General features: G+C 43.1%; 1 protein-coding gene across 5 annotated transcripts in view; it reads right to left on the bottom strand.

Annotated features, from left to right (window-relative positions):
* Positions 1–3831: 3831 nt before the first annotated feature.
* MDM4 (MDM4 regulator of p53) overlaps positions 3832–12467 on the bottom strand; it is a 42752-nt gene continuing 34116 nt past the window's right edge. For 4 of the 5 annotated variants that reach the window (XM_037495802.2, XM_037495799.2, XM_037495801.2 and 1 more), the window contains one exon: positions 3832–10538. In XM_037495802.2, coding sequence (XP_037351699.1) covers positions 9969–10538 — 570 coding nt within the window. In that variant the 3' untranslated portion in view covers positions 3832–9968. The remainder of the gene's footprint in view (positions 10539–12467) is intronic. The other variant, XM_037495804.2, reaches the window with a different exon arrangement.

The following is a 12467-nucleotide window of genomic DNA, read 5'->3' on the forward strand; positions in this document are numbered from 1 at the left end:
AAGGGGTAGTGGGTTCCGAGACCAGCACACCATTATCACCTGGGAACCTGATAGAAAAGAAGGTGCTGGGGCCCGCAGGAGGAGACCTCCACAGCAGGACCTGGCTGTCTGCTGGCAAAGCCCCGCATGGTTCAGATGCTTGCTAAGGTTTGAGGGCTTCTGATCTAGAACAGTGTTCATAAATTAGGCTCCACCAAGGACTTTAGGGCATCTAAGTTTATTGGGTTTGCATATAAAATTCACATGTGCATAGGGCCTCCCTGGTGGCACAAGGGGTTAGACGCAACTTATGACGTTATCCACAGCCTCTGCAGCACGAGTTCAATCCCCGGCTGGCCAGAGAGCTACCCACATGGCGCAGCAGACCTCTCCTGTCTCACCTGCTGCTCCCCTTAGCAGGGTATTTCAGTCAGTCTGCCCTTTCTGCTTCCTGCACCAATGGCTGGTTGTATGCATAAATAAATCTTTTTTTTTTTTTTTTTACAGAGGCATGTTTTATTTATTTATTTGTTTGTTTGTTTGTTTATACATGCACTGGGTACAGTCAGAAGCACGGGAGGGTGAGAGAATTCACCAGAGCCAGAGCGGGGAGCAGAGCAGGCAGAAGGACCGAAGTACACTGCTGAGGGGAGCAGCGGGCGGCAGGAGAGGTCTGCGCACCATGTGGGACCCTCCTCCGGTGGCCGGGGAGCAGCCAGGGATCGAACCGGCGCGGCAGAGGCCAGAGGCAGCTTCGCAACCCAGCACTCAACCGCTGCGCCACCGGGGAAGCCCTGCATAAATAAATCTTTACAGAAAAAAAAAATATCGTGCCGTCTGCTGAACTCCCGTCTTCCCTCATTCATTAGCCACTTTGGACTCCTACAGTCCTGGCATCGTCCTGGGGGACAGCAAAACCAGGTATGACCCCCCCCCCACTACCCAGCCTCGTAGGCCCTTGACCACCTCATCATCCACATTTAAACTCCTCACGCCACGTCTTTGGATGGGCCACCACCTCTGGGGCCATTCCCTCTGTCCCAGCCGGTGTGGTCACACACCCTCGAACCCCGGGGCTGACCACAAAAGGCGTTTCTCTGCCCACCATGGGACAGTCACGGCTCTGCTCTCTGCTGTCTTCGATCGTGGAGCCAGGCTGAAGGAGCAGCCTCAGTTCCAGGCACACTAGCCCCATGCTGAGGCCCCCTTGGCCCCCCACAAATGTTCCTAAACCCCTTTCGGAAATAGCACACTTCCCTTCCACTCACGTTTCGTTGACACGCTTGCTGCCAGGAGGCAAGGAAACACAAGTCTCTTCAAGACCTGGCTGAGAGAAGTAGCAGATGTTGTGACAATAATGCGCTCTGCCCCAGTCTTTGAAGTCTTTTATTAGAACATCTCCTGCAGAACACAGTGACCTTTCCTTCCTGCTCTCCATCCACTCCTACTAGATCATTCTTCAACTTCATGAAGGCTTTTCCATGCCTGTCTACCCGCTCAGGGAAATGATGACCACAGATAACATTTACTGAACACACAGTCGATGCTGACGTGACATCCATTATCCTGTGAGGGACACAGAAGAAGCAGGCAGAATTGCGAGCCCGGCCTGGGGCATGCAGGCATAGTAATGGCGATCTGCGAGAGGGCTCTTTCCTTCTCCTTCCTTTCCATTGATATTTGCCAATGGCTGGAGGTGGTTTCGTCACAATTGGGAGGAGAGGGCAGCATGCTGCTGACATCTATGAGCGGAGGCCTGGCATGCTGCTCCCCTTGTGGGTTGCTGCGCCTTGTGGGTTGCTCCCTGGCCGGCTGGGGATTGAACTTGTATTGCAGAGGCTGTGGATTGCTTCATAGCGTGGTGCTTAACCCCTTGCGCCACCAGGGAGACCCTTCTTATCCCTTTTCTCTCTTCTGGCCTCTTTTTCTCTAACATTCTGGAAAGCACAGGCTACCAGTCCCCCAACAAACTCTTAGCCAAAACATGGGCAGTGCCGAGGGGGAGAAGCAGCCCTGGGCCGGAGAGGAATGGCCTCAGAAAATCATCTTGCAAACACTTTCCTCACCTGTCCTCTCTCCTGTTCTTCCAAGCACTCAAGTCAGACCCTCTCCTTTCAGGAGCTCATCCCTACTGCCTCCTCTACCCCGCTGCGTTCAGCCACATTAAACTTTCAGTCTTCCAGATGTGGCCTCTGACCTGCTAGAGTCCTAGCTTCCCTCAGAGCTCCGCTCACTCAGCTTCAGCAGGTTGTTCCTAAACTCTTGACTCAATCAGGCACCTCTTAACTGTCTCAGCAGTGTCCGTACTTCCACTATAACATGGGCTACATGATCCCCAAGTGTCTGCAGTATTAGTTTCCTTAAGCCACGAAAGTGGGGACCTTGTTCATCATTTTCACCACTGTATTCCCAACACCTACAAAGTCTAAGGCACCTCTCTGATTTACAGCCCGGTAAATATGAGCTCCTTTTCCACTGGGATCTTCCCCTGTGTAAAAGCCAACACACCCAAAACCAAACCAAATTCATCATTTTTTTACTTCACCACCCCCACCAAAACCTAGACTTTTGCCTCTATTCTTTTTTTTAAATTTATGTATTTATGCAAACAACAGCTGTAGTGTAAGCCAGAGGTGTGGAGGGGGTGAGAGGATTCACCAGAGACAGAGTGGGGAGCAGAACAGGCGGATCCACTGCAATACACTGCTGAGGGGAGCAGCGGGCAAGACAGGAGAGGTCTGCTGCGCCATGTGGGTAGCTCCCTGGCAGGCCAGAGATCGAACTCGTGCTGCAGTGGCTGCCAATAGCTTCACAGTGCTGAGACTTAACTCCTTGTGCCAACAGTGAGGCCTCCTAAAAAATTCTAAAACCTGGAAAGGGTATCCCTGATACTTCAGGAACCACCCCTTCTCCTCAGAGGTGCATCTCTGGAGGCATCACTCACCTGGCAGTCTACGAAGGGTGCCCCCAAAGCAGTATGCATCAGCCGAGAGGCAGCCCCAGCTCAGGACCACTGACCACGTTTCATTCATCTCAATGGCCTTAGCTGTAAGCAAATGGCCTCTTGAAAAGCATGTGGGCTTGCAGGCTTTTTGTGGGCAGGTCCACTTTTGACACCCCCCACTAAGAACAGATTCTGAGGGTCACAGACCAATGGCTTCACTGAAGCTTCTGAAAGTGACTGTAAAACGTTTGGACTTTTTTCTAAGATATTTCATCAGATTCATTAGTTTTTCAAGGAAGGCCATCACCCCAAAGGTGAAGACCCACTGCTAGACACCCTCACTGCTGCTGGCAGGTAAGTGGTTGACATGTATGCTGTGACAAATCTTCCGCAGCTCTTGCACCAGCCCCAGCCCCCACACCCCCCAAAACAGAACCCTGCACCTGGTGGCTATTTGTGAAGCCAATGAAGAGGAAGCCTGTCCGCTCCCCGGGTGCGGTCTCCTCCGCAGCAGTGAGGGCGGACATGTGGACACGCTCACCAGCTCAGAAGAGTGAGATACAGACCTGTGCCCAGAGGGGGCTGGTGAAAATCACGCCAGATACGCAGGTCCCCTATTTTCCAATGCTCGGGGTTCCAGCAGGGAAATAGAACTTCACTGCGTAACTAGCTCAATTAAAAAACACTGCAAAATGGTAGACAGGCAGGAAAGGGAAACCAAAACTGAAATACAATTACTCTAATAGGTAACTGAGGGGGCGAGGGATATCAAAAGTTGCTGTTAATTTTAAATCCAGTAACTTCTACTGCAAAAGTTTGTTTTCATCCCCAAATTAGACCAAAGATTGTATATAAAAGCACAAAATGGGATTCTGCTATCTTACAAACAAAATTACGATTTCCCCAATAATGACGCCACAAAATGGCAAAATGAAAAATATTTAATGTACAAAAAAAAGCACAACAGAACCAATAGGTATTAAAAGCGTAACATAGTGCAAACATCAAGGAGATACAGAGCTATGACTTAGTGGTGCTTCTGAAGATTAGGCAAGAATGCCAGAAACAGGTGCTTGCTTCATTCAGTGAGCTGGCCGCCAGTCACCATAATTTAAATCTTTCTTTTCTTCTCATCTTGTGAATCCACACATGCTAGTCCTGTGACCATGGCTACTGGATCAGACTATGTTACCTGGAAAACTGCATGTTTTCTGTTTACTGACAGTGCATTTTATGCCGCCTAGTCAAGTGCATGTAGAAAGAGAATTTTGTGTATCAAGACACAGCAAGGTAGTTACATCTGCTACAGAGACACACTCCTCTCAAACTCTGAGCGAACACCCCTAGGAGAGAGGTTCACGCCAGAGAGGATGTGGGACAGAGGCCTGGGCAAAAGGAGCGACAGAGGCTCTGCGAGGCAGGCATGAAGGGGTGCTTGTGCTCAGCTACCAGGACATGAGGTATTCTGAGTATTACTCCCGAGCTTGGTCTTATCAAAAATACGACAACTTCTAACATCTCACTGAAGGCAATTCTAGGTCTTTTAGTTGCTCCCCCACAATGAATCCCCACAACAAACGATGAGGTAGAAAGAGAGCATGTTTACTCACTTCACAGATGAGAAAAATGGAGGTCTAAGAAGGTTAAGACTGGGACTAGAGATAGAATATTATTGCTTATCTCTATCCAAGGAGGCACTTATGGTTCCTAGCTATAGACTAAGGAGAGTTCTATTTAGAAGCAGCTGAAGACTTCTACTTTGCCAAGTGCTAGAGGTCAGAAACATTTCATTCTCCCTGGAAAATATTTTCTATTACTTTTAAAAAGAGGAAAGTGGGGGGGGGTAAGAATCAAAAGAGTCATTTTGATGATACTCATCTAAAAGAAAATGAAAAAATGAGGCAAGCTGTAGGGAAAAACAAGAAGCCTCCTGTGGCAAGAGGGATGGCTGACCTCCATTTCTTAGCACTGAGACAACCGGGAGCTAATTTCCCGCACTCCCTCATGCACACAAAGGCAGCCTTGACTACAAGATGAGTTTTATTAGACAGCAGCTCTCAGGCCAGAGCTTCTCATCCTTATTGCTAGAATCCACTACTGAACCCCGCAAGAGACACTCCCTAAGAGCAAGTGTAAAAGACATGAACAGCTACTGCAGATACAACCATCTAGGGGTGAGACAGAAGACCTTTGGTATAAGAGCCATCTCCATAAGCAGGTAATAATTTTGAAGTCTGGGGGGGAAAACAAAATAGGAGGCAGGAAGGGAACCTATCTGACACCAAAGTACTTACTGTTTAAAAAAAAAATGTCTTGGGATAAGAAATTAGGTGCGCTTATAACTCAGTATTATGATAACATTGACTCTCAATAAAGCATTTGCTAAATTATAGCAACTGTCTGAGAAAGGAATTGCTCTGATAGCCCTATTTGGCCCTTTTTAGGATTCTGGACCCTTGCTATGCCAAGAAATAAGGAGTTCCACCAGCAGTGTTATGTACCCAGAAGACGGAAGGATCCTGGATGAAGAAAAGCAATCTGCAGGAGAAGCAGCATTTTGGAGTTGAGATAAGCTACCCAGAAATATGAATTACCTTTTCCTGCAAATATAAGGTTTTCAGTTATTGAAAAGGTTTTTGTTAGCGGTACAATAAACCCCAGTAGAGGTTCACGGTAATCTTTTCTCTAAACAATCATCACAGTCACCAATACTAGCATTACTTGGGATTGCATATTTGTTGCATCAAAAGGTCTCAAAATGCTTATGGGACATTCTCCCAGGAGAGAGGAGACTTGAAGGCTCCTAAAAGGAAAAAAAAAAAAAAAACAGCGATGACAAACAAGGACAGCTCTATCGACAGAAAGGATGTCTCAAAGCAATGTGGAAAAGCTGTCCCCATATTAGGTCTGGGGAGCTACTTTCATGTACTCATTTCCAAGTGTGCTTTAGAGACCTCAAAATTTTTTCTCGTATGTTCAACTACAACTCTGCTAATCACAAGCCTGAGAAGTTCCAGCAAAGGAACCTCAGCTTTCACTATGGCAGTGCAAAACGCTAGATACCATAAACACTGTACATTTACTTTTGCCACAGAGGAGAGTTTGCAGGGGCCTCTATCTGTGAAGTGCAGCTAGCTCCTAGCTACAGCCATTCTAGCACGGGCACAGGCAGCTTGCCCATGCGTGTGTGCACAGCAATGGCAGAGCCAACGAATGAGTTCTTTACAACATGGGTCTGAATGATCTATGCAGACACTCTGCTAAATGGAAAACAAAAGATTCACAGTATCTAAAGCCACGTATTTCAGAAATTCACATAACTCTCTATGGGAGAAAAACCCAAAAACCTGGTTAACAAGTTTCCTCTTTCCTAAAGAGAATTAAGAGGTACACAACATGAGCTGGAACAATTTGTCATCACCTTTTCAAAGAAGTCAACATTGCATTGAATTGACATTTTAAAACATCACAAATGATGCAACGTCAAAATTAAATTCTTATAAACAAAATATCATACAAAGCATTACACACATCTAAATAAACATAAGTTATAATTAAAACACAGCTGCATATTTCAAATGCTTGGCAGTGATTCAATATTACATTAGACAAGTTCATGGCAGTTTTGAGGCTGGCATGGCTGGACTCTAATCCACTGTTCAAGCCCAGGATTAAGAACCTATTATATTGTACAGAAGGACTATGGATAAATGGTAATATTAATGTAAAGGGTTCATCTAAGATTTTTTTAATAAAGTCTGATTTAAGTATTAAATACAAAGCTTACCAGACACAGTGCAAGTAGAGGCAGTTAATATTAAGATATGGAGGACAATTGTAGCTACAATCTAGAAATTCAATGTTTTTTCTAATGTCATTTCTGCTCTGAATTTCATTCAGGATAACAAGACCATAAATATGAAATAAGTAAAACAAGAAGTTTGATGCTGATGGGAGATGATTCATTAATCACAGGTCTGTGGTGTGGTACATGACACTGAATCCCACTGACATCTACTTTAACATTGTCCTCCTCACAATCAAAATTTCAACTCAAGCAGTTTGCCTATAAGTAGGATGAGCACATGATATAGTTTAATGTTCAAATGGAGACATGTGAGGGTGAAGGTGGAGAGGAGACAGACCAGACAGGATGCTGAAAACAGTAGTATATTGGTGCTGTATCAGAAAACCAGTCTACGGGCACATACCTACGGCTAAAGGTAAATGGTAGTGTTTGAAAATCCAGAGTTTCTTCGCCTGTTAATACTAACCATGAAGATTCCCTACACAAACTAGGCAGTCTTAGTGGCAGTAAAACTTTTTTTTTTTTTAAATAGAGGCATGTTTATTTATTTATTAATTATATTTGTTTGTTTGTTTTGTTTATACATGCACTGGGTACAGTCAGAAGCGCGGGAGGGTGAGAGAATTCACCAGAGCCACAGTGGGGAGCAGAGCAGGCAGAAGGACTGAAGTACACTGCTGAGGGGAGCAGCGGGTGGCAGGAGAGGTCTGCGCACCATGTGGGATCCTCCTCCGGTGGCCGGGGAACAGCCGGGGATCGAACCGGCGCCGCAGAGGCCGCGGGCAGCTTCGCAACCCAGCGCTCAACCGCTGCGCCACCGGGGAGGCCCGTGAGTAAAACTTCTGTACCGCAGCACAACGCCTCTACAGAGCACTGCCTGAGTGTAAAAATACTTCCAGTGGCATCAAACAAAGGAAACGAGAAAAAAGATCAAGATGAGCAATTTCCTCAGATACAGGTGAGATTCAGTTTAAACTCACAGTTTCTTCTAAATAGTGCTAATGGAAGCGGTGAACAAAGGCAGGAGGATGAAAGCTGAGGCACAGGATTCCGTGCGGGGCTAGGATGTACCAGAACTACTGTTATAGGACAGCCCCGATATAGAACGGGTTCCTGGCTCTGGGTCCTCACCCGTGCGCTTAAAAGGGACTTATTAATACTCCACTACAGACACCACAAAGCCTGTATGGAATTAGCTTTAGGACATCCTTTTCCCCCTAACACTACCATGAGATAGCTACAAACACAAAATTTTTAACATTTCTTAAATTTTCTTTAAAAAAAAAAAAAAAAAAAAAAAAAGCAGGTTATATAAGGGGAATCATACAAACACACACACACACACACACACACACACGCGGCACAAGTGCTCATGTCCATCTCTCCCTACAAACACTTGACCAGTAAATAGAAAACAAAATGGAAGGCACTTAAACTATTAGCAAAATAGTGGATTGAAGGGGGAAATGCAAAGGGACTTATCTGAAGTTTTAGAGCATTTACCACAGTCCAGGGAGCACTGGCCTCGCAGGACTGGTTCTACTTGTCCCCAGTGCCTGGAGACCCAGACCTGGAACAGTTTAATTCCTCAGGTATAGGAAAAACAATGGAGAAATAGTTCAAGTTCCTCTGCTACCTTTTCCTGTCCTCCTAGTGGGAGGAGTAAGTTAACTGTCCTTCTAGGACAGTGCTTCCAAAAAGGTGGTCCTAGACCAGCACCAGTTTCCAGGGACACTTGTTCAAATGGAAGTCCCTGGAGGGAGGTATGGGGTGTGGGTGTGTGTGGGTGTGAATGTGTCAGGGAGTTAGCTGGGCTTTGCTGAACATGCAACCCAGGTGACTCTTATGATCCTTAATTTGATCAATCCAGGGCCTCAGTTTTCCAAACGGCACGTTCATACCCTTTGATACACATCAAGATTTTTTTTCCCTATGGGAAAAGCAGATAGGGCTATCTGTAAGGAAATCAATTTAAAGATCTTCAATTTCTATATTGTCCCAAGAGTTATCACAAATAAGACCTCTTCAGATTTGCCATTTTTCTCTAGAGGCATCAAACATGACAACACAAAAGATGAGGGAAAAACCCCCATAGGACTCTCAAGGCACACTGAGGACAGACTAAAGTAAAGAGAATTTTGGTGGAAAATTATCTATCTTAGAACTATAATTGAGATGGTTGTATCAGAAATGTGTGTTAATGCATTTATTTGAGTCAAAAAGAAAATCAATTATTTTCTGACTGAAAGCGAAGTCTGATTTGGCTGATTAATTTTATAACAAGGTCAGACTTTGCCAGTTTATATGATAGGACTTTTTCTATAAATTTAATCACTTAAATCTATAGCTCCACAGTTTGGACAAAAATATCTTTAAAGCACATACACAACTAGTATACACATTTTAAGTACCTAAACTTATTTTAAGAAATTAGAAGTCAAATTAAACATGTGCAAAAAGAAATCTAGGATGAGATTCACAAAATGGTGGAGGAAAGAAACATAAGGGAATGTTCTGAGGTGACAGAAACATTCTCTAGCTTGTCTGGTATAGTTACTAAGATGTCAACAATCCAGCAAAAGGGAACAATGAATTAGTGATTATACCTCAATTTTTTTAAATCTGCAAAATGTTATATAAACTTTTTCAAAACTTAGGGAGTATTTAGCAAAAATGTTTGATACAATTATTCTAGGCACATGTGGAAGAGAGTTCTTGTTTTCTAAGACTTTCCTTTTGCTCTCTGACTCATGCAGCCTGACTGCAACACAAAGTGATCTGTAGCACTATAATATCACTGGACTAATCAAATCATTTATGCTTTTTCACTGTTAGCTTTAATATTTTTCTAATAGACACTTTGGATTTTGATGCCTAAGAACATTCTCTAACAGAAGAGTAGGGATTAACTAAAAAAATTAGACTTCAAGTAATTTGGTGAGTGAGTGAATGAATGTGTTGCTTATACTGGTAGGTGCTCCCAGATCCTCATCTTCAAAGGAAGAAGTCATTCACATATTTCTTCATGTCAATGGAGTCCCCAAATTGATAATCTAGTTTTAAAGCACTCACTCTCAAATTACATGTAAATTTATAAGCAAAACTGTCCTGGAACACAGATGTTTGCACGAATTAATGAATGGATGCAATGGGTCACACTGAGTGGAGAGGCTCAACACTGATGTTTTGGTACATGGCCAGACGCTATTAATATTTCTTTGCAATTCATTGATTCAACTATGCTATAAAAACCTTAATAACCAACTGAATCTCTTTCTTGCAAATAGGGCATGAAGCCCCGGCCTTCTTTAATCTTCTAGCACAGTGAAAACAAGTGACAAGATGGCCTGTCCTCCCATGAATAATGTTTCCATCTCGTGGTCTTTTCTCACACAGACTACATGGCTTCAAGAGATTCTGGCAATCCTCCATGTTTTCTGCATCGGCTCTCTGTTCAAAAAGGTTATCTGATTGTTTGCCCATGCTTGATATAGTTTCTTGGCTTTCAGAACTGTGGGCCAAATCCAAGAATTCCACCGAGTTGCAGGAATCAAAACGTCTGGGGTTTTCTTCCTTTTTGTATCCATCTTTAGGTCTAACAACTGGAGCTGATACGGTTCTTCGGCAATCAGGGACATCAATTCCTTCATTTTCCTTTTCTGGTATGGCAGTGATATCAGACGTGGAGAGAGAATGGGTTAACTTAGAACAATCTGAATACCAATCCTTCCTCAAGGCCCAGCAACGAAAACAGTACCTCTTGCTTGGAGAGTTAAATTTCTTGCACTCAGTACACTGCCACTCATCCTACAAAGACAAGCACAGCCAGTGAATACTCACTTGGTGGTGAACAAGACATTGATTAAGCAGGTGGGGAGGTCAACTCCTCATTATGTCTCTAAGCTGTGAGAGTTCAGACACTCCACACCAGTGGTCTAGCCTGGAATCTGAACAAATTCTACAGCTACATATAAGAAACTCTTGAAAAGTTGTATACTGATAGTAATACAATTACATTTCAAGCCAGAATTTGATATCTCTATCCCCAAGAAAGTTAACTGTTTTGGCTTTCTGACTTGGGTGGAACTGCTTGTTTTTTTTCCCCACTGCTTTCTTTTCTAGGTTCATTTCTCTGTGCAATTTACACATTTATTAAACAAAGATGCTAAAGAATGAAAAAGAGAAAACAACTCATTCTTGCCTAATTAACAAATGTCTAAAATTTGGCAAAAAGCAAGCTAAAGTTAAAATGAAATTTGAAAGCTACTAAATTTACTCAAGTTCTCTCACTGCTCTCAGGAACAGGTAGTTGTATACCTAAATCACACTCTCTAAAAAGTCAATTTTTTTTTAAGACAAGATTTTTTTTTAAAGATTTATTTATTTATGCATATAAGAACTTGAGTACAGGCCAGAGGTGCAGGGCGTGAGAGGATTCACCAGAGACAGAGTGGGGAGCAGAATAGGCAGATTGAGATATACTGCTGAGGGGAGCAGCTGGCAAGACAGAAGAGGTCTGCTGGGCCATGTGGGTCAGCTCCATGGCTGGGGATCAAACTAATGGCACAGTGGCTGTGAAAGCTTGATAGCTCCAAAACTTAACCCCTGTGCCACCAGGAAGGCCCCCCACTCCCACCCCACCAAAAATTAATATTCTTGTCCTTGAATGCCAAGTAATTTTTTTCCTACTTCTCCATATTCAAATGAGGTAAAACCAGAGCCCAGTGAATTTTAAATGGCTTGCTTAATTCAAAGGTAACTACCCAGAACAAGTCAAAAGTATTTAATGTGGGTAACTGGCTGCCTTTTCTAGGATCGATGATTTGATACAGGCTGACTTGATTACTTTCAGAGTCTGGGCCAAGCATTTCAAGTTTAGAAGTCATAACTCAATTGCCTAGACTGAAGGCAGGAATATGACCATTTGTTAAACTGTGATGTTCTCTAGAGAGCCTCAAAACATTCTTGCCAGATACTCAGATTTTACTTAAAATGCTATATAAATATTCAAAGGAACTTCATAAAGATTTGGAAATGATAATTGATGATGTCTCATAATCTACTTTCTCCTTTTCAGTAGTACATAAAATAACAGGACTTATTAAATTCAATGGAATCTTTGATTTGATGAAGTATAATCTATTTGCTTAATAGGTTTTCTAGGCCTAAGCAGTCACAGAAGTTTGATTAAGATGGATACACTTATCTCTGCTATTTGTATTATGGTCAAGAACACTTAATGGACTGATATATTCCATTTTATTACTTAGCTATACACAGATAATTTGCAATGTATCATCATAATGGTGAACAAGGAAGGAGGTAGGGGGGTTGAAATCATCACTAGTGACAACCTAAATATTTTCTATTCATCAGCAGCAACATATAAAATCTGTTCTCTTCCCCATCACCTTTCTTCCCAAAGTATATTACCTAAGAGAAGCATTTAAAGGACATTAGAGAACAAGCATGAAAATCGAAAAGTAAGGTATATATTTGAGTTTAGACATGAGTGTCAATTGGTGATAAATCCAAACCTACTACCTAACAGCTTAAAGCTGAATATTAGTCTGCCTCAAATGTAAATGTGTGGATTCATGTTTCCTTTTAAGAAAGCATTAAACATTTCCCATGTTTCCTTTTAAGAAAGTATTGAAGATACAATTTTTACACTTGATAAAGAATTTTAGGTAGCTTATAGATCTGCCTTTGGGGTTACAAAGAGGTATTTAATGG

The sequence above is a fragment of the Talpa occidentalis genome, unplaced genomic scaffold (assembly GCF_014898055.3).
Source record: "Talpa occidentalis isolate TD23 unplaced genomic scaffold, MPIMG_talOcc4v2.1 talOcc4.8, whole genome shotgun sequence".
Classification (NCBI taxonomy): Eukaryota; Metazoa; Chordata; class Mammalia; order Eulipotyphla; family Talpidae; genus Talpa; species Talpa occidentalis.